The sequence below is a fragment of the Grammomys surdaster genome, unplaced genomic scaffold (genome assembly GCF_004785775.1).
Source record: "Grammomys surdaster isolate TR1022 unplaced genomic scaffold, NIH_TR_1.0 170, whole genome shotgun sequence".
Taxonomy (NCBI): Eukaryota; Metazoa; Chordata; class Mammalia; order Rodentia; family Muridae; genus Grammomys; species Grammomys surdaster.
In genome coordinates this window covers 22,113,717-22,134,746 of record NW_021604618.1, presented here as the reverse complement: position 1 = coordinate 22,134,746, position 21,030 = coordinate 22,113,717, and the positions used below count along the sequence as shown (strand labels likewise).

General features: G+C 53.3%; 2 protein-coding genes across 2 annotated transcripts; one reads left to right on the top strand and one right to left on the bottom strand.

The window, feature by feature from the left end:
* The first annotated feature begins 1,988 nt into the window (after positions 1-1,988).
* Ltk (leukocyte receptor tyrosine kinase) lies at positions 1,989-10,719 on the top strand. The gene is made up of 20 exons (XM_028767055.1): positions 1,989-2,163; positions 2,634-2,777; positions 2,872-3,043; positions 3,437-3,587; positions 3,682-3,819; positions 3,940-4,096; positions 4,180-4,362; positions 6,020-6,118; positions 6,701-6,853; positions 7,293-7,388; positions 7,664-7,859; positions 8,340-8,430; positions 8,562-8,626; positions 8,810-8,939; positions 9,034-9,131; positions 9,276-9,368; positions 9,454-9,555; positions 9,685-9,819; positions 9,894-9,984; positions 10,116-10,719. Exons 1-20 carry the CDS (start codon positions 2,121-2,123, stop codon positions 10,440-10,442), a joined length of 2,664 nt encoding a protein of 887 aa, XP_028622888.1. The 5' UTR covers positions 1,989-2,120; the 3' UTR covers positions 10,443-10,719.
* Positions 10,720-10,787: 68 nt separating this feature from the next.
* Itpka (inositol-trisphosphate 3-kinase A) lies at positions 10,788-19,370 on the bottom strand. The gene is made up of 7 exons (XM_028767022.1): positions 18,849-19,370; positions 12,737-12,833; positions 12,445-12,661; positions 12,144-12,348; positions 11,836-11,937; positions 11,504-11,575; positions 10,788-11,393 (listed from the first exon to the last, which is right to left on the bottom strand). Exons 1-7 carry the CDS (start codon positions 19,329-19,331, stop codon positions 11,190-11,192), a joined length of 1,380 nt encoding a protein of 459 aa, XP_028622855.1. The 5' UTR covers positions 19,332-19,370; the 3' UTR covers positions 10,788-11,189.
* Positions 19,371-21,030: the final 1,660 nt, after the last annotated feature.

Here is a 21,030-nt window from a genome sequence, read left to right as displayed (position 1 = left end):
TTGCTGTGTGGAATAACTGTTCTTCCAAATCATCAGGAGAGGTCCAGTATGGCCCTATCAGTGAGCCCAGATAAACGACATGATCACCCATCATCAGACTAGTGGCCTATGAGGGAAGCTGAGGCAGGAAGTGGGTGATGGAAATCTTAGGCGGCTGTGAGCGCTATGAGAACAGACTCTCAGGAGACAGGCTTCATTGAGCAGCTTTTAATTTTGGGGAACAAAAGCTGTTCAAACCTTTGGGGGGGGGGTGGATAGAGCCTTTCAGGGTAAGTGTCCTTCCTTGGCCATGGCTTAAGGTGCTGGAAATGCCTTATTTGCATGAAGAGCAATTCCGGGTGCTTGCTGGACATGATCTTATAAGAAGAGAGGATTTTTAACCTGCAACATGGCCACCAGGCTACCTAACTGCCTCAGTGGTGGCAGAGGCGGTGGGTGTGGAGGGTGAGGTGCTGGGGCATGCAGGCCCAGAGCAGGGAGAGAGGAGTCGTACTCCTGCTGATCTCAGGAATAGATTTTCAGGGTTTGTGCATAGCTCCACTCCTCTCCGGCTCCTGGTTGGCTCACCCAGTTGCAGGGCTCCTCAGCCCCACACACCAACAGTTCCCTTTCTTTAGCTCATTAAAGCAAAATTTTATCCATGAGAGTTCCTGATGGTAATGTCTATAAAACTGAGTTCTCTATTTTTATAAAATCTACCATAACTACAATTAGTATTGAACACTCAGAATTTACTAATTAGCCAGTTACCTGCTAGGTCAGGCTTCAGTTTTCAGATGTAAAAACATCTTTAGCCTTTAGGCTTCAACCATTAAGTTTGTTTTTTAAGTCCAGTATATGTTTACTGGAACGATTTTCCCTCATCTTGATACAGGTCCTCTTAGTTGAAGAAAGGAGTGCTAATTTCTTTTCTTCAACAGAAAGTTAGGAGATCCTTTGCAAATGATTTATTCTGGTAAGAAGGTTTTGTTTGTTTTTGTTTTGAGGGAACTCAGCAATCCTCCTGCTTCAGCCTTCTAAGTGCTGGAATTACATGCCCTCATGGGGACCATGCCAGGCTTAACAGTAGCATTTTGAACAAAAGATAAAGGACACAATATACACAACTATCTGAAGGCTTACTCTAGTGGCTCTCAGTATGTGGCTTGTAGAAGTTTCCTTCCATGTGGATTTGCAGGTGGTGGACTGTAGCAGAGCTACTCTGCGTTGCCTGGGAGTACTCTAGCATTTGAATATTCTGACATCCTTTTTAAATTTCTATTAGCTTTTGGAGAGGAAATCTCATGTAAGCCCAGACTGGCATCCAGCTTGAAAGCCGGGGATAACACTGAACTTGGGGTCCCATTTCCTCTAGGCAAGTGCTGGATTATAAATGCAAGCTATGATGCCCAAATTTTCTAACACCTTGTCCAGTCATGGCAGTAAGAAGTTGTGCCCAGGAGAATGTGTGCAACAAACTCAGAAAGTCATGATTCTGTATTAGGATGTTCTGCCTCATAGTCAGAAAGAGACACAGCAATGGCAAGCAATACTGCCTTCCTGAGGCCTGGTGGCATTAATTCCAGCACTCAGGAGGCAGAGGCCAACCTGACTCTACATATACCCCATGTGGTCATGGGGTCATGGACTAACACTGACACCAATAAAGCTTCCCCCGCCACCCCCCCCCCCGTTTTCTCCGGGAGCTGAGGACTGAACCCAGGGCCTTGCAATTGCTAGGCAAGCGCTCTACCACTGAGCTAATGCTATCCTGAGACCCACAGAAGCCACTGCCAAGTACTAGGATGAGGGCTACCGTCCTGGCTGCTATCTCAAAAGAATAATGTTAAGCCAACTTTTTTTCCTTCAAGGAACTCATACTAGTTCGGGCACCATGGGTGGAGACTGAGAGCCCTTCAGCTCAGCAAGGCTTCTCCCGGAAGCCTGGGGACCTCGCTACCCTCACGCCCCGCCTTTTCCTCCTATTTCCCGGGTCTGACGTGAGTGTATCCAGGCCAGCTCGAAGCGGCAGGGTAGTGGTGATGGCTCTGAGACTGCTGGACACGCCTATAAACCGCAGCCAGAGTTCAGAGTAGCGAGTTCTCAACCATCATCCTTAGCTGGAACCAAGGGACCGGGTGATGGGCTGCTCCTACTGGCTGCTGCTGTGGCTGGGAGCTGCTGGTAAGTGCTGTTTGGTGGTCAGGGTACCAGCCAACCAGAGACACCTAGACTTGAGGCTGCGTTAGCAACAGACCAGGTAGATCTCAATGGTTCCTTCTAAGGTGGCCTTGTGCTTCTAGAGTGCAGCAAGAAAGGTGGAGAACACGTCCAAATCTCAGAATCAGGTAGGGCCTCGGCACTACTTGGAAGGAAGATAGAGAAAAGAGGGTGGGGGTGGGGTGCTAAATAACCGGGCTCGGTGCAGCCCCCAAGTCATTCCGTGAGAACACTGGAATAGGGGACGTAATATATGTAGACACCTTGCAAGGCTTGGGAGACCCACTTGGGTGTCAGGTATCTATAAGCACCAGCTGTGCGGCTTTGGGGTGTGGCTGTTAGCTGGTACTGCCGAGTGGCTGTCTATCTCTTATGTCTTCCTCTTCACATTCTGCATCTTCTTCTAACCCCTCTTCCTCCCTGTCACCTTTCAGGAACTATTCTTTGCTCCAACTCGGAGTTCCAGGCACCTTTTCTAACACCCTCGCCTTTGCCGGTACTGGTCCCCAATTCCCAGGAGCAGAAAGTCACCCCCAAGCCCAATAGATTGGAGCCAGCTTCCCTCCCAAATCCTCTAGGTGAGCTTCAGGCTCCTCCCTTTTCTTGGCTCACCATCTCGAGATCCCTAGGCCTAGACTGGAACTCGACTTTTTCCTTCTCCCTTGCACCTAGGCACGCGGGGGCCTTGGTTGTTTAACACCTGTGGTGCCAGCGGCCAGAGGGGACCCACACAAACACAGTGCGACGGGGCATACACAGGAAGCAGCGTGATGGTGACAGTGGGGGCTGCCGGGCGGCTCAAAGGCGTGCAGCTGTGGCGGGCGCCAGACACCGGCCAGTATCTGTAAGTGCTGGGCAGGGAGAGGGTGGCAGTCACCCGCGAGGCTGAGGTCCTACAGTCCAGGGAAGCAGGGCCCGGAGCCCCACCACGTACATGTTCGTCTTAAAACATTCCGCAGCAATGCCTAGTGTCAGTCGCTTCGATTGTCTGTCCTTCCGTGTTAACCATCGGACAGGACGGCCACCTAATCAACGGTGGGTCCAGATAAGGGCTTGACTCTTCCCGCCATCTCCATTAACACTCCTGAAATACACGGGGAACCTAACTGTAAACTCGGTCTTGCCCATCCCTTCACAGTCCTTAAGTCCCTTAGGAAGCTTCCCGGCCGCGGGTCCCCGCGCGCAGGACCGAGCCGCCCAGGACGGAACCGCGGACCGGTGCTCTCTCTTCCCGCAGGATCTCTGCCTACGGAGCGGCGGGCGGCAAGGGCGCCCGAAACCACCTGTCACGGGCGCACGGCATCTTCCTCTCGGCAGTCTTCTTCCTCAGTCGCGGGGAGCCGGTGTACATCCTTGTGGGGCAGCAGGGCCAGGACGCCTGTCCGGGAGTAAGCGAGGCGAGCGGGACAGAGGCGCCCGGGGCGACAGCTGGGGGAGGAGAGAGTCCCTGGTCACGCAGCATTTCACTTTCGTGCCACCCAGGGGAGCCCCGAGAGCCAGCTCGTCTGTCTGGGAGAGTTTGGGGAGCATGCGACGACCGATGGGACCGAAAGGATCCCAGGCTGGAGACGCTGGGCCGGCGGGGGCGGGGGTGGCGGGGGCGCCACCTACATCTTCCGGGTAGGTACACCGGGTGCTGTCGCCTCGACCCCCAGCTGGGTGTCCCAGGCTCCTCTCTCCCTCTGGGCTCTCGGGGCTTAGGACCCGGGCGTGGTCCCTGATCGGCCACTGGCCCCATAGCTGCGCGCGGGGGAGCCAGAGCCGCTACTGGTGGCGGCAGGAGGCGGCGGGAGGTCCTACCGGAGGAGACCTGACCGCGGCCGGACTCCGGCTGTCCCCGAGAGGCTGGAGACGCGCGCGGCGGCGCCGGGCAGCGGCGGGAGAAGTGGCGCGGCAGGTGAGCGCGCCGGCCCGCGGGGAGAGCCGGGGAGGCGGGCGGTTCCGCACCGCCACTGCCCGTCGCTTGCTGTCACTTCGCAGGTGGAGGGGGCGGCTGGACGTCGCGAGCCCCCTCTCCGCAGGCCGGACGCTCGCCGCGGGAAGGGGCCGAGGGCGGCGAGGGCTGCGCGGAGGCCTGGGCTGCGCTCCGCTGGGCGGCGGCGGGAGGCTTCGGGGGCGGCGGCGGGGCCTGCGCGGCGGGCGGCGGAGGCGGCGGCTACCGGGGTAGGTGCACCGGTCCGGAGGGCAGCCCTAGTGATGTGATGGTAGAGTCTAAGAACTTGGCTTGAGCTTTCCAGGAGATAGATGGGGAGTGCCCCCACTCTCCACTGTGCCAGGCCCAGCAGGTGCTCTTACAAAGAAGGTCAGACCTGGTCAGAACTGTGCGTGGTGGCACGCCCGCCTGCAGCGGGTGCTGGAGGCAGGAGTCCAAGCTAAGTAACTATGGAGTGAGTTTGAGGCCAGGCTGGGCTACAGACTGGTCTTGTTTTGTTTTGTTTTTGTCTTGTTATGTTTTTCTTTTGTTGTTGTTTTGTTTGAGACTTAATTTCTTTTTCGAGACAGGCTGTCCTGGAACTCCCTCTGTAAACCAGGCTGGCCTCAAACTCACAGATACCCACCTGCCTTTGCCTCTCAGGGGTTGGGATTAAAGGTGTGCACCACCACCAGCCAGGATGGCCTTGTTTTGTCTTTTACAAAGGGCCAAATTACCCAGGCTTGCTCGCACATTCCTTTAGTCATACTACTAGGGAAGCAGAAACAGGCAGATCTCTGTGAGTTTCAGGCCAGCCAGGGCCCCATAACGGAACCCTGACTTTAAAACAAAAAAGAAAAGCCCAAATCAATTCCAAATCACACATGCAGTTAAATCAAGTACCTGTTCCAAAACAAATCCTTACTCTGCCCAAGTCTAAGGAAGTTAGGGCTGGTCTTGTTAGCATGCTGAGTTGGGAGGGCTAAGAGCAAGAATGGTTTAAGTCAGTAGTTCTCAAAGTGTGCTTATCACAGAAGTTATTAGAAATAAAAATCCAGGGATGAAAGCTGGGAAGATGTTGGTCAAACAAAACTTAATTAGACAGAAGGAGTCAGTTTAAGTTATCTTTAGTTCAATACACGAATCACAATTAATACCAATATTTTTGGTTCTGTCAGTGAAGGAGATAAAACCCAGCCTGTGGTCAAACCCAGGACCTTGAGCATGCTAGAGAAATGCTCTCCCACAAGGCTACGTTCCTAGTCTCAACAACATGGCTAAGAGAGAGTAGTTCTGAGGTGTTCTTGCTACAAACAATGGTTTATCGGCTTAAATGATTGCACAATGCATGCACATTTCAAAGTATCATATTGTACACAGTAAGTACATAGTGTTTATTCGTTGATTAAAACTTAGTTACTATGATTAATTTTAAGAGAAATGCACGGCCAATATCCAGAATCTATGATGGCAGGGGAAACACTGGTCATCTGCTTTAACTGGTCCTAAGATGCTCTAGAATTTGGGGATACTGATGTAAAGAAATAGAACCCCTGGTCTATCAGGACTGGACTGTTCATAAATACTTATGACACATCTTTGTTCATACAGGAATGAAGTTTGTGGGCTGAACGTCCCTGTTTCACAGCTCAGTATGTGGTCTGGAGGGGCTCAAACAGACAAGGGGTCCCAGCCAGGCTAAGCCAGGTCTTTGGGTTTCAGCAGAACATCCAGTCCCCCCTTCTTTAGCCCCTCAGCAGCTATATGGCAGTGTCACTGTAGAGAAGGCCACACAGGATTGTAGCTCTCCTGCTGGTCATAAGCCAGCATCCCACACAAGGCTGGGTGCTCCTCCTCCAACCCCAGTCTCCTTTTTGTAGTTAAACCTCCATCACTCTCTATTTCAAGGTGGTGATACTTCTGAGTCTGATCTCCTCTGGGCTGATGGGGAAGATGGCATATCCTTTGTCCACCCCAGCGGTGAGCTCTACCTACAGCCTCTGGCAGGTATTTGCCCTGAACCCCTGCCTCTCAGCCTGACCAGCCATCCTCCTCAATCTCTGGACCCACAACCATACATAGGTACCATCTGTCCTGAGCTGTGAGATACCTAGTTCTTAAATGGCAAAGGAACATTCGAGAAGCATCTGTGAGTTGAGATTCGAGTACAGGTATTCCAGACTGCTAGGCAAGCTTCCTTGCTATGAATTTCTCCAAACATCTGAGGGCTCATGGGTCCCAGAAGATATAGTGTACAGGCTTGGCTGATATCCCCAGGCTGGGCTAGCAAGATGGCTCAGCTGGTAAAACCCTTGCCTCTCAAGCCTGATGACCTGAAACCATGGTAGAAGGAGAAAATAGATTCTGACTTCACTAGCATGTGCATGCATGCCTTTGTCTATCTCTGAATGAAATCAGTCAACAGAAAAGAAGTCCCCGGGGCTCTGACATCACCCTGCATGTTCCTGTGGTTGGAACCACTGCTTAGTCTACTCTCTTGACTAGAAATAGCCATGTGGCTGAAAAGTCCTGTATGTGCCATCCCCATCCCCACTTCCCACCCCACCATATCTATTCTTTTACTCACAGTCACAGAGGGCCATGGGGAGGTGGAGATCCGAAAGTACCCCAATTGCAGTCACTGCCCTTTCAAAGACTGCCAGTGGCAGGCAGAGCTCTGGACAGCTGAATGCATATGCCCAGAGGGCATGGAGCTAGCTGTGGATAATATCACCTGCATGGGTATGTCTTCGAAGAGCACTGGAAATGCATCAGGACATAGTCTCCTGTCAGGAACATGTAGGCCAGTGTGGGAGGCAAGACGGATATTTAGACATAGATATGTATCTAAAAATGGCAGTTGCTATGGAAGGTATCAAAGAGTTAAGGGGCTCTCAAGAGGGAGAGTTGCTTTTGTCTAGGACAACTGTGGGTGGCACTGTGGGAAAGTAAACACTGAGATAGGGCTTGAAGCATGGATAAGATTTAAGGGTACCCAGACATAATCCCAGCAGTGGGTAGGCTAGAGCAGAATTGAGAGCCTGAGGCCAGCCTGGGTTACTGGGAGACCCTGTCTCAAAAACAAAAAAAGACAAAACAAAACACAAAACAAATGAGAAAAATACTTGAGGGTAGAGGGACAGAGGAGCCTCCCGCAGGAGATGGCGTTCTTTCTCCCTAGACCTGCCAACCACCACAAGTCCTCTGACTCTGATGGGAGCTGGAGTAGCAGCCTTGACATTGGGTCTCCTTATGATGTGTGGAGTCCTGATTCTAGGTATGGGCATCTAGCATGGCTGATGCAGGCTGACTTTCTCTACTAGGCTATGATGGGCTTCTCTGTGGTTCTAAGGTAAACGTGGCTGACTTCATGGCCCTTACCCCCACAGAGCAATGGTAGATTCCTCTCAGCTTTTAAGAGTAGTGACAGGGAGTCATGGGGAAATGTGTATTTGAAAGGACATTTGGAAAGGTGTTCTGGGCCTGGGAAAGCAGTGTGGGCCTGATGGACAGGTAGATGGTATACTTCTCTCCTCACACTCTCACCCACAGTGAACCAGAAGAAGTGTCAGAGCCTGTGGGGGACCAGGCTGCCAGGTCCTGAGCTTGAGCTGAGCAAGCTTCGAACCTCTGCCATCAGGACAGCCCCCAACCCCTATTACTGCCAGGCAGGGCTCAGCCCTGCCCAGTCCTGGCCTCTGCCCCCAGGGCTCACTGAGGTTTCCCCAGCCAATGTCACTCTACTCAGGTGAGTCCTCGACCTCCTTCTGTGATGGTATGCACCTTGAGCCCCCTCCCCATCCTTCCTCCTGTCATGAATCCCAGAGAGCATCTAACTTAAATTTCTTGTGCAGAAGAAGAAAAAGTCCTGTATGTCCCATCCCCACTTCCAAAAGCCAAGCAACATGGATAGGGTCAGCTTTTGCCCTAGTTCTGGGGTGCAGAGACCTGGGAATATGACTGTTCTGGAGTCCACAGCTTGCCTTTCTCCCAGAAGGGTCTGCATTAGCACAAGGAGAGGCCTTATCCTCCATTAGGACCCTGACTCTGGCCACAGCTCTGTGTGTCAGTATTAGCTTGTGTCTGAGAGCATTCATGGCCCAGAGAGAGCTCAAAGAAGGTCACCTGGGCCTATGGAATAGTAGCTAAAGAGATAAAGGGGCATGGCCTCCTCTCTAGACCCTGTTTGTCTATGCTATCCTCTTCCTTCCACCTTGTCTTCTTATAGAGCCCTTGGCCATGGTGCCTTTGGGGAAGTGTACGAGGGACTAGTGACTGGTCTTCCTGGGGACTCCAGCCCTCTTCCGGTAGCTATCAAGGTGAGAAGGGGTAGGGCTTCTGGTTGGGGAAAGCATATGGAAGAATGGACTGATGCTAGATCCTTGGTTAATCTCCCTCCTAAAGTACTCAGCCAAAGCTCAGGAGTGCTCTGTCTGCGTTCCCTCCTCAGACTCTGCCAGAGCTCTGCTCCCGTCAGGATGAGCTGGACTTTCTTATGGAGGCTCTGATCATCAGGTGCACCCCAGAGCAGGCAGGAGGGTGTGGTGGGAGGCAGGACCTGCCCACAGGAATGGCCTCTCCACTCTTTAGGGTTGAGAGGTAGCATTTTAGGGCACAGAGGTTTTCTGTACTTTAACTGGATCTAGAACATGGTTCTCTCTCCACTGGTGATGGGATGTATGCACCATCTCCACTCAGCAAGTTCAGCCATCAGAATATTGTACGCTGCATGGGGCTCAGTTTCCGGGCTGCCCCTCGCCTCATTCTGCTGGAGCTGATGTCTGGTGGGGATATGAAGAGCTTTTTGAGGCATAGCAGACCACACCCGGTAAGGCCCTTCTCTAGGCTCTCCAGACCCTTCTAAGATCCTGACCATTTGTTCTATGATCTGGATCAGCTGATGTACCTTCTGCCCAACTCAGGGGCAGCTGTCACCTCTGACCATGCAGGACCTATTACAGTTGGCCCAAGATATAGCCCAGGGCTGCCGCTACCTGGAGGAAAATCACTTCATCCACAGGTTGGAAGCAATCTTGATTCAGGAGACCCTTGGCCCACTTGTCCCCTCAGAACATCCTTCTCTATATCTACAACCTTTAAAGAAACATATCAGAAAGAGCCAGAGCGCCTGTGTTCTGGCATGAGTATTTTGTCTGTTTTACAGAGACATTGCTGCCCGTAACTGTCTGCTTAGCTGCAGCGGAGCCAGCCGAGTGGCCAAGATTGGAGACTTTGGAATGGCAAGAGATATCTACCAGTGAGCAGGAATTGGGGAGGCAGGAAAGCTGCTGCTCCAGTGACAGCATTGGAAAAACTCAGCACTTTCTTTCCCCTTCATATAGGGCCAGTTATTATCGCAAGGGGGGCAGGACCTTGCTCCCAGTCAAGTGGATGCCCCCAGAAGCTCTCCTGGAGGGCCTTTTCACATCCAAGACAGACTCTTGGTGATAGCATGTCCCCCGCTGTTCTCCCCTGCTCTGCCCTGAAGCTAATTCTATCCCCTTCATGCCACCTCATATGACAGCAGGGGACACTACATGATGGGTCTTGTTTGTTCCTTCCACCTCTTTCAGGTCCTTTGGGGTCCTGCTCTGGGAGATCTTCTCACTGGGTTATATGCCGTACCCTGGACACACCAACCAGGAGGTTCTAGACTTCATTGCCACAGGGAACAGGATGGATCCTCCTAGGAACTGTCCTGGGCCAGTGTGAGTTAACAGTGCTGCCCAGGGAGGGAGGTAGCTTAAGGTTTTGGGAGGCATAAACTCCTGCCTTTCCCTAGATACCGAATCATGACCCAGTGCTGGCAGCATCAGCCTGAGCTACGCCCTGACTTTGCCAGCATCTTGGAGCGTATTCAATACTGCACTCAGGTGTGCCCCTCACCCAATCCCCAGCTCCCCAATACCCCTTTGATCCCCTCTAACTACCCTGGCTCTGTAGGGCAGGAAGAAAGCCATAAAATAGCCATGTGGTTCCCTGTTCCCCAACTTTCCCATTACAGGACCCTGATGTGCTGAACTCACCCCTGCCAGTGGAACCAGGGTCCATTCTAGAGGAGGAAGGGGCCTCTGGGCTGGGAACTAGGTCACTGGAAGGTCTTCAGTCCCCAAAGCCCCGAGAGCCGAGTTCCCAGACCTTAAAAAGCCGGGGAGGAGGCCTGCTTGGCTCGTGGCTGCCCTCTGGCCTCAAGACTCTCAAACCCAGATGTCTCCAGAACATTTGGAACCCCACCTATGGCTCCTGGACTCCAAGGGGCCCCCAGGGTGAATATTCAGGCATTGACCTCAGCAATGGCTCCTCCTCGAATTCCTTTCCAGGCATCCAGTAGCCTCTGCCCCCTGCAGTCTGTGCTGCATGTTCAGGCATGTTTCAGGGATGTCCTGGCAGCCTGGCCTTTCCACACTGGAAACCAGCCCAGACCCTTTTGGGGAAGGACCTGGGCTACTCTGTCTTTGGTCTTTGGAAGCAGAGGCCATCCACCCACTGCAGGTGTCAGTTGGAAATCCTAGACTGTCCACTCCCCATAAGTATCTTTCCTCTGGCCCATTCCAGTACTACAAATGTTTTTAGTAATAATAATAATAATAAACCTTCCTAATTCTTCAGTTCTCTGAGTGAATGTGAAGGCGTCTAGAACTGATAAAGAGTGAACCAGAGGTGAAGGGGAGGTGGCTTGAGTCACAGAAGCTGAATCTTTGAGTTTTATTAGGAAGGGTGTCCACTGTAGTGTAGGAAGTTAGACCAGTAAGTCTATATACCTGTGAAGTACAATTCTGGATCAGGACCCTCTGGAGAGGTGCAAAGCCACTTGAGAAGAGCTGGGCTGGGGAAGAAGCCCATGGGTTCCTTCCCCTCCTATAAATTAGTGTCATTCAGCTCTGGGTACCAGGCTTGCGTGGAAGCCAGCTCCTGATGTACTGCATCCCCTTAATGGATGGCACCTGGTCCTGCAGGACCACGGGAACTGCCCGCCCAGCGGGATTCCAGTCTCTTGCCGGCATGCATGGTGGGGGTGCAGCCACAGGTCCACATCTGTCTGACCAGCCGGCCCACGGTGAGAGAAAAGGGCCCAGCCTCATCTCTCAGCCAGGCTGGCCAAGATGCCAATGAGATTGTCCAGCCCCAGCAAATAGCCGTCCTCACGATTGCCCTCCTCCCAGGGCCTCCGATGATCCAGGATCTGGCCATCAGGGAGAGGCGTGGTCTTGCCAAAATCGATGAGCCACACACCAGCACGATGGCAATGGTCATGCACGAAGAGGAGTGAGCTGCCAATCACCTGCCGACCCCCATGGCAGTCAGGCCTCCTGCCTTTCCCAGAAACAGCCCCCTTTCCCATTTTCAATATCATAAAACACAAACCCAGACCCGAGTCCACCCACCTCTTACCTCGTGCCGTCTAAAGAAATCAGAGATCTCCAGGGTATCCCGGATCTGCTGTAGGCGGTTCAGATACCTCCTCTGGAAGAGTCAGAGTGGACAGATTAATTTCACACCAAGGGCGGCTCTACTGACTCTGAGAAGCACCATGCATTTATTTTAACTTGCCTAGCAAATACTGTAGTGGGGAAGACACAGCCACCACGTGGCTCACACAGGAAAGGAGGAAAAACCACAAGGGAAGTGCTACCACTAGGGGTAGCACAGGTAAGGACACTAGCCAAGAGGCGCCCTTGTAAACAGAGTGCCCAAACCTCGGGGCTCTGGGAGCCTCCGCTCACCAGCACTTCAGCATCTCCTTGCATGAACTCCTCAAAGACTCGAGTCACTTGCTCTCGGCTTCGTGTAGTTTTGAAATCAGTGCTGCAAGATCCATCGGCTTTCTGAAGGAGGTGGGCAAGGAGGGTCAGAGACCAGGACCTATCTGAGGGGAGAGAGGATCATGCAAAGGGCAGTGGTACCTCCCCGGGGCATTAACCTCTGGGGATAAAGAGATGGCTACCAGAGGGTGTCTCTTGAGGTAGGAGGGCAGGAGCACTGAAGTTGGGGCAGAAGAAAGGTCATGCAAAGTAAGGGGACCCTGACCCACCTTGATGCCCTCGATGCGGAAGCCGAGTGTAGTGCTGGAGCTGATGCCTTCACGCCATTGCATGTAGCGTGGTTTGGTAACGGCGCGCTGCGCATGCTCCTCCTCAGTAGGAGCCTCAGGGTCCACTGCCAGCATCTTCTTATACATGTCCTTCCGCAGCTTGGGCCGTTCTCGGGCTTTGGTCAGCTCCTCCTCCAGGTAAGTTCTGTGAGGTGCAGGTAGGAGCCAGAGCATGTGATCTTTTATCCCAGTCCTTGGTTCCCCGACTGATTCTGCCTGACAAAGAGAGGGGGACACAAACCTGACACCCATCTTGCAGTCAAGCACACAAGGTCCATCGAAGCCATCGAGCAGGTCCTGTAACTGCAAGTAGCTTTCACCATCCCGCTCGACTACGCCATGGAAGGCAGGCACACACCCACGCAGCACGTCAGCCATCAGCCGCACCAGGCAGTAGTGTTCAGGCTCCGAGCTGCGCTTCAGAATCAGGCCGCTGGTGCCCGCAGCTTTGAAACTCCCTGCACAGGGGTACCAGTTAGAGCTGCCCACGCCTTCCTGTCGCAGCAACCTCACCCACCTGCATTGATGCTCACCTGTGTGCCCTGCTAACTGCACCCAGGAGTAGCGCCTTTTGAAAGGACTCATGACAGGCAGATTGACCATGGTACGGATCTTCTGCCAGTGGCTTTTCTGAAAGTAACAAGTCCAGGTCTGCAAGTCAGCATTTCGGTGATGTTCCTCTAGAGCAGGAATTCAACTTGACCTCACCCACTAGAAGTAGTTAAGGTCTTTCATCCGTGCATTTGCCACCCACTCACTCAGCTACCTACCAAAGAAAATGTATTGCAAGCCAGTGTGGCAGGTACTGAGAAAGGCTGAGAAAAGGTCGTTCTAGCTACTCAAATAGTCTGAAAGGAGCCAGGGATTGAGCACCAGAAGGCTCAGGGTTAAATCTAGCCCTACCATTGAGTAGGCTCTGTCAAGGTTTTTAAACTTAGTGAATATCAGGAATCGCTTGATGCTGACTGTGAGATCTATCGCCGCCGGGGACATCTTGAGTAAGCCCAGGGATGGAACTAAAAATCTGCATATCTACCAAGGCCTAGAAAATGCTTCTGTGTATCATTTTTCCTTCATGTGTGAAGTGAGGAAACAGTTATGCTTTCAGCACTATTGTAATGAATGAATTGAGTTTGAATCTCCTCATCCAATTGCTGGAGAGAATTGGGCCAAATTTAGATACTGGACTTACTCACCTGGGACCTGGTTGTCTCACTTAGGAGGGCACACCAACCACATCCAACCCTTCAGACAGGACCAGGGAAGGGAGGCTAGCCTGCCAGGGCCGTGGAAAGAATGGCCCGAGGCTCCCTGGGACCTTTAGCTGAACCTTTGATCCTACACACTGCTTACTGGACAACAAAGCCAAAAGCCCTAATGCATCCTTGGCTGTGATCTGGATCAAGAAATCTAAGGTCTGACCAGGAAAGGCAATGTCTATTGTCTTAGAGAAAACTACAGGTAAGTGTACACATTTGGGATGTTATCTCTTGCCTCATGGCCATTACTCTGTGCTCCACTCAATCCCAGCATTTCCACCTTCTACCTCAAACTCAGCCGTCCTGTGTCTGCTCTTTGACAGGTGCAGGGGCCGGCTTATGTACGTATCTTTTTTTGCAGCCTTGTTCCATTGATGCTTGTCTTCCTAGAACCCAGGAACCAGTCTCATTGCCAAAGGGAAGAAATGAGGAGGTAGCTCAAGTGACAGAATGCTATTGAACAGACAGTCTTGCCTGTGGGAGAGGTGGGGCTGCTGACAAGGCACTGGGTAGGGAGTGAGTGGTTGCTTTAAGTCCTGGCTTCCTTCACTTCCTAGCTCAATGATCCAAGCAAGTGCCATTTCCTCCAGGAGGTGGAGGTGTAGCAGCTGCCCTAACACGAGCCACCCCACCGTTTACTGACTGCTGCTGCACCCCTGCTCATCTTCCCACGGTCATCACTGTTCTCACTTTCCCAACATGGCACACTAGGGCGTGATCACATGTCCAATCCCCAGGGATCTGGGGGTGTAGCCAGAAGCAGCCCACTAGAAACATGACATTTTTCAAAACTCCTTTTATAAATCTTTAAATACATACAAAGTTTGCATTTTGCTGCATAATAAATCCAAGTTTTATTATAAAACTCCCTTCCTTCCAAAACCTCAAGTAAAATTCCAGAAAGGTGATACATGTAGACCTCTTCTCTCACACTGAACTTGAGAATTCTGATGATCTCGATGCCCATACACAGCATGAATATGAGCTGAGATCAGTCCCACTACACACGGAAATCAAGTTAGCATTCTGATGCCCTGGTCCCAGACTCCCACTTATGCTCCTGATCAACCCAACTTCCTCACTCTGATTCAATCATCTTGCAGTTTTTTTTTATATCTTGGTTCTAGCTAGGGGTCAAATGGGATACCACATGACAGACAAGGTTTTAATCTCTGAGGTGGGCCTAGGGGCCTCTTCTTCCTTCAATGGTGAAAGGCTTGGGGTGATTTGAAAGCCTAACAAAATTTTGAGGGAGGGTGTGGCAAGAATGAACTTAAGCAGGGTACGTTTAGTTCTGCAGTCATCCTGGTGGGAGGACCAGTTTGGCCTGTGTGAGGGAACTTAACCATCCTTCCTTTTGGAGTTTTGTGTTTTCTATCTTTCTTCCTTCCTTCCATTCTTTGCCAGATAGGGTTTCTCTTTTTTGTGTAGCTCTGGCTGTCCTGGAATTCAGTCTGTAGACCAGGCTGGCCTTCAACTCAGAAATTCAGAGATCTATTTGCCTCTACCTCTCGAGTGCTGGGATTAAAGGCTTGTGCTACCACATCTAGCTGGGGTTTTGTGATTTCAATGAAAGGACTGAAGGCTCAGTTGAGGCCTCACAGAAGCCGGTTCATTGGACATGGTGACACATGGCTGTAGTCCTAGCTACTTGGGAGGATGAAGAAGGAAGACTATGTGAACCTAGGAATTTGAGGCCAGGCTAAGAAACATTTAAGATGTATGTACTGCCACTTGGTGGACTGGATAATATATGATAACAGTATCAACTTGTCCTTGAGCTGATATGAAATAGGGCTATACCCGACTCTCCCTGCCTTGATTTTGTGAATCTTGTATGAACAAATAGCCACAGATTCTAACTGTGTAAATAACAAAGCTTTCCTGCCCATTATCTCAGCGGAGCCTCCAAGACAGCTCCTGAAGGTGTAGCTCCCTTGCCAATAACTGATATGGTCAAACATGGATCCAGTTGATGTAAGTGCTGCGGAAGCCAACTCACTGCCTGCTTCCCTGAGGAGTGCCTCCTTCTGCAAGGAACATAATGAACTCACAAACGAGTAAAACCAAAAAGCCTGTTAGACAGTCACTCTTGGGTTGGTGGGTGGGTGAAGATTTTGGCTCATAAACAACATCAGGGAGATATGGTCCTCCCCTCCCTCCAAGGAGAGACTGCTTCCACCATCTATATGCCGCCTGGACATTTGGTGCAAAGGCTAAGAATCCTGTGTCCAGGATGTTCTGATGATGACAAAGGAGGACCCTTTTAATTTCTCTTCCCTCCATAAGTAAGGACCTGCTGTGTTCTAGCCTTAGACCCCTTCCTTGTCTAAGTTCTGTTTGGAAGCCCTTGGACATCTGCTCCTTACAACACAGACAGCCTATTCCCTACCAGACAGCCTATTCCTTTGCTCTGTCTTTAGTCTCCTTCTTGTTCTCTGCCTCTATAACAAAGGTTCTCAATCTGGGGGGTCTCGACCCCTTGGGAGGGCCAAATAAATCTTTCACAGAGGCCATCTGACCATCAGAAAACAGATATTTACATTATGAGTCATAACAGTAGCAAACTTAAGAGTTATGAAGTAGCAATAAAGATGTTATGATTGGGGCCACCTCACAGGAGGAACTGGATTAAAGGGTGGCAGCATTAGGAAGGTTGAGAACCACTGCTCTATAGAGTCACCAATCCTGGTTGAAATTTCTGCCAGCCCAACACCCTCTCCATGTTCCAATTGTCCTATCAAACTAGCACTCCCTGTGGTGATGGTGGGGAGAGCAAGCAATTTAAATTTACTAAATGATTTGCACTAAGGTATAAGTGACCCACGACTTCACCTTCCCATGGGCATTTGCTTTTTAAAAAGGAAGTCTGTTAACCTAAATTCTGCTCTATAATTAGTGAAAAATGATGTGTGGGGGTTCTGAGTCCAGGAGGGGACAGCATCCAGGTCTCCTTACCTAGCCTGAGTTATTGAGAGAATAAAATCAGATGAATAAGAATCAAAACACCTTCTCTTCTGCTAGGGTCACTCCCACAAATGTCTGAGGAGACAGCCAAGGCCTTAGGGTTGCAGCACCTGCCCTGGGAGTAGGCCTCCTGCTTCTCCCTGGGCTGTTCAGCTTTTCTTTTTCCTGAATTTTCCTTCTATCAGAGAAAAGGCCGCTGGAGGGAGCAAAGCTGCCCAGTCAGCCCTTCATGTCCTGCTCTGAGCAGGCTGTACAAGCACCTAAGAAGGAAAGGAAAGGTCATAGAGCCTGGCTGAGAGGCAGAACCTTCTAGGGCCTCAGGTCAGGTGTGAGATGTTGGGCTGGCTAGGCGGCAGCCCTAGAATGCAGGCACCTTATCTTTCCCCAGTGCATCCTTAACGGTCAGAGGGACCCGCTCTGCTTCCTGACAGGGGAAGCCCTCAAAGGCCGCCTGAGCGGGCATGCTGTATGTGGGCCCTGTGTGAGGCAAAGTCCGCTCCCGGCCCTTCCACGCAGACGCAGGCAGCCTCTGTCAACAGCTCCAGGCTTATCTGCAGCCCCGGAGCTGTTTGCCTTCGGGGAGGCCCCGGCGGGCTGGGGGTTGGGAAGACTGGGAGACAACCTGAGAGTTTGAAAGGGCCCTGAGAGGCCATCTGGACCTACTCCGGCAGGCTCCTGGAGAAGCAGGCCCAGGGTGGGAAAGGAAGATGAAGATTTGCAGGGAACGGCTAGCTTGGGCTTCTCCTGGATGTCCTGACCCCTGCCGGAGCTACCTACACTGGATCCGGATTTTGACTGCGAGTCCTCCTCCGCACAGCCTCTCCCTGAGCACTTAGGGGGTCCTGGCGGGCGGAACAGGGTAGCGGGTGTGCCTTCGCCCCAGCCCGGATCCTCCCAGCTCTCACTGGTCGCGCCCTTCACAGGGGGCCCGCCTCTCGGTGTCAGAGATTAGAGCAGGGGAGTGGCCGATCTACCGGTCAGGTTCTTCAGAGGTCCTCCCACTGCTCACAAGCCACGGTCTTGGGGGAGCCTCGTCGACATTCGCCTCAGTACCTAGTCTAGAGTCGCCCCAAGAACGACCACCATACCGGATAGTACTCTGACTTGTCAGGACGAAGGGCGCAGCGGACTCGTGACTGAGCCCCGGCACCTACACCTGATGACGGGAAGTGGGGGAACTACCCTGCTGTGAGTCCCCCACCTCCTTTTCTCTTTTGTATTGTAAGTCTCTGAGTCACAGTGCCACTTCGAGTCGTTACACTGTCTCCCTTGCTCGGTCCAATCCTAGTGTGCAGGGATGCCAGGTTCCAGAAGGCCCAGGCCACACCTCAGCGCTCTTCTCAAGGCGTCTAGGCAACCCGGGCGCGCGTCTTAGTCGCGAAGTCGCCAGGATCGGGCCTTCTGGGCAGAGCGGGCCGTTCCCGGTCTTTCTCTCTCTCTTTCCAATCGAGGAACGCTTGCGTAAAATGCATCTAGAGCAACGCTGCACAGTCCACAGGCAGTTAATTTAGTTATCTGGCCATGGTTAAAACAAGGGATATTACTGAAACAGGAGGTTCGCAAGTTCAAGGCCTGAATGGGCTATAGACTGTATTTCACTGTAACTTGGCAATTTAGTGTCAAGGAAAAGGGCTGCGGATGTAGTTCAGTGGTGATTGTGCTTGCCTACTGTGTCTGAGGCCCTGAGTTCAACCTCCAGTCAAGGAGGCTCATACCATGAATAATGACTTCACCTCACACTGGTCGGTGATATCTGACGATCGAATTGGCCTGGGAACATTCACACTATTACAGAGACTAGCAAGCTCCTGTCAGCCTCAGTTTACCTTCCCCACGACACTTAGGAGCGGTAGGCCAGGGCGAGGAGGGGGGCGCAGCAGGTGGATCTTGGTTCCGCTCGGTTCGAGCGCCGCGCCCCTCCCTTCCCGCGTCCACGCCTCGTGTGCGCGCCGGGGAGCAGACGGCAGCGGCTCCGGAGCAGAGCCAGGAGCTCCGCTCCACTCCCACTCAGGAGAGGGAAACCGTGGCAACGGCGGGGGTGGGGCCGCGGCACCGAGAGGGGGAGGAGAGAGAAAAGCTCACGCGCCCCTTTCTCTCTCAGGGCTCCTGGGGCAAGGCTAACCCGCTCTGATCTCTCCAGCCCTACCTGACAGTTACCCAGGTATGCCCGCTGACCCGCCCGCTCCCGCTCCGTGGGTCGCGTACTCCTCAACCTCCTTTAGACGCCCAAGCGCTCAGCTACCATCGCCTGCCTAGCCCCCGAAAAAGAACCAAGGCGAGAGGTCGTCCTGGGGTCCCTCTCCGTCCCCATGTCCCCTGCCCCCCGCTTGGGCTCCCGGTGGGGGACGCAACCCCGTCAGAGCTGGGAGCGGAGTCCCCGGCGCGCAGCCCCCGCTGGCCCCGCCCCCGCGGCCCGTACCTGCCCCACGTCCTCGCTGGTTTCCAGCTGCACGTTGCCGCGGCTCCGGCTCTCGCTGTCGCTCAGCAGATCGTCCTCCGAGTCCTCTAGCAGCGACGAGGAGCCGGTGGAGGAGAGGGACGAGGTGGAGAGGCGGCGTGGCTGCTGCAGGTGCGACCCCGCGGCTGGGAGCCAGTTCCCCTCCCGGTCCGGCGGCCCGGGGCTGGCCGGGGCCACATCCTCCTCGCTTGTCACAGTGAGCTGCGGGATCACCGGGGCAGGGGCAGCACGCGGGAGCCCGTTGGGCACTTGGCCCCCTCGCCGCTTGGCCCCGCGGGCCCGGGGCTCCCCTGCGGCTGCTGCGGCGGCGACCGCGGCGCAGCGCGCCTCGAAGAGCAGGCGCAGCTCCCCGACGCTCCGGCGCGGAGCCCGCTCCAGCCCCGGGCTGCAGGGCCCCGCGCCCCGTGGCCGCGCCATGCCCGTCGGGCGCCCGGGCAGGGTCATCTCCCAACACCGGAGCCGCTGCCGAGCCCACCAGCCCGCGGCGCGGCGGGGACTGGAGACACTCAGCGCCCGGGGCTTGGGACTGCCCCGGGGCGGAGCCTCGGCAACGCCCGCCCGGCCCTGCCCCGCCCCGGCCGCGCCCCCCGCCCACTCCTTTCACTTTCTGAGAAAGCGCGGGCCTCCCGGGGCCCTCGCAGCTGCAAGAGGTTTGCAGTGTCCCGAGTGTCACAGGGAAGACCTAGGTCGGGTCCCCGCCTTATCTCTCGACCTGCCCCGCCCCTGAGCCTGTGCCCTCCCGCGGCTTTTGAGGGATTCCTTCAGTGCGAACCAGATGTCTTGACCTGCACAGGAAGAAGCTGCGCCCGTTCCTTCACACGCTTCCCTCCGGCTCTTTTCCGTGTTCTAACCTTCCTGGTTAAAGTCTTTTTGAGTCTCTGGGGCTTTTCTCTGGCCCGGGCCCCTTAATCCGGAGTTCAAGGCCGTCAGCCACCCAAGGAAGCCACACCCCAAGGCGTGCGCCTAACTAGAGTCTGTGGCCAGGGTCGAGCTGAGACTGCTCCCCACCCCCATCCCTCGAAGCTCTCTACTTCCCAGCGGGCAGAGAACAAGGTCAAGAGGCGGAGCCTGACTCTCTCCAAGTATCGCAGCCAGTCCTGGCCTGCGTTTCCACCGCCCCTCTCCAGCCCCCCACTAGCTGGAGGTGCTGTTTCTTCTCCTCCTCCCACTCCTCCGCCCCTTCCTTTGGAGCTTTGTGGCTTCTAAAAGAGTCCTTTCGCCTCTCTGAACTGCTGATTCTCCGTAGTGGAGCTGCCAACTTTGTAGGATTGCTGTGAGAGTAAACTTTTAGAGATGGGTGTTGAGTGCGTAGCTCAGTGGTAGAGCACTTGCCTAGTATGTGACAAATGCTGGATTCCATGCCCAGCATGGAAGGAAGGAAAAAGGCTTGATGCTCCAAAACGCGAGTGCCTTTTTGGTGTTGTAATAGACAGCCAGTGTCTCAGGCCACCATATCTTAGATGGAAATACAGGCTCACTCCTTCTATCCATTTCCTTATCTGTGAACAGAAGAAAACCCCACATGGCCTACAGTTGTGGCTGCCCACTGGAAAGAGAACACCGGTGTAGTTCAGACGCTGCAGCTGCAAAGTCCTTCTTGTCATCTCTGGATGGGTCTGCGGACTCTGCTGGTGCTCAGTTGAACTGCAAGGCTACTGTGAGCAGAAGCCAGAATTTTCTGCCTTCCCCTAAAAGGATTGAGGGCCCTCTCATTGAACACCTAGAGCTTGGGGTCGTTGGTGACAGACCCAGGGTTATGTTTGCGGCTTGTCTTTTCTCTCTTCAGCCAGAATTTAAGATGGTCCAGGAGAAGTGAGTGTGGAGAGGGAGAAGGAGAACCTTTGGCAAAGAGAAAAGTTCCCTAGGTGACCGACAGAGGAAAGAGGAGAAGGAGGAGGAAGATGAGAAGGGAGAGGAGGAAGAGGAGGAGGGGGAGGAGGAGGAGGAAGTGGTATGTGGAAGGAATGAAAGCAAAAGAGAAAGAAAACAACACGTGTTTGAACACTTGCCTCCTCCATGGAGAAGTCAAGAAACAGCATGGACACACGCAACTGGACACATTTTCTGTGGCAGAGATGAGTGTGTCTGAATGTTTGGGCCCAGAGCTATGCCAGCCTATAGCAGGCAATTCAGAGGAGCTGTC

Excerpts from the sequence above, each read along its gene's own strand:
- Ltk (XM_028767055.1), top strand. The coding sequence starts at position 2,121 with ATGGGCTGCTCCTACTGGCTGCTGCTGTGGCTGGGAGCTGCTG. Across the intron at positions 7,389-7,663 it reads GTGTGGAGTCCTGATTCTAG|TGAACCAGAAGAAGTGTCAG; the intron begins GTATGGGCATCT and ends TCTCACCCACAG. Across the intron at positions 9,985-10,115 it reads GTATTCAATACTGCACTCAG|GACCCTGATGTGCTGAACTC; the intron begins GTGTGCCCCTCA and ends TTCCCATTACAG.
- Itpka (XM_028767022.1), bottom strand. The coding sequence starts at position 19,331 with ATGACCCTGCCCGGGCGCCCGACGGGCATGGCGCGGCCACGGGGCGCG. Across the intron at positions 12,349-12,444 it reads GACTGCAAGATGGGTGTCAG|AACTTACCTGGAGGAGGAGC; the intron begins GTTTGTGTCCCC and ends TGCACCTCACAG. Across the intron at positions 11,938-12,143 it reads TCCGCATCGAGGGCATCAAG|AAAGCCGATGGATCTTGCAG; the intron begins GTGGGTCAGGGT and ends CACCTCCTTCAG.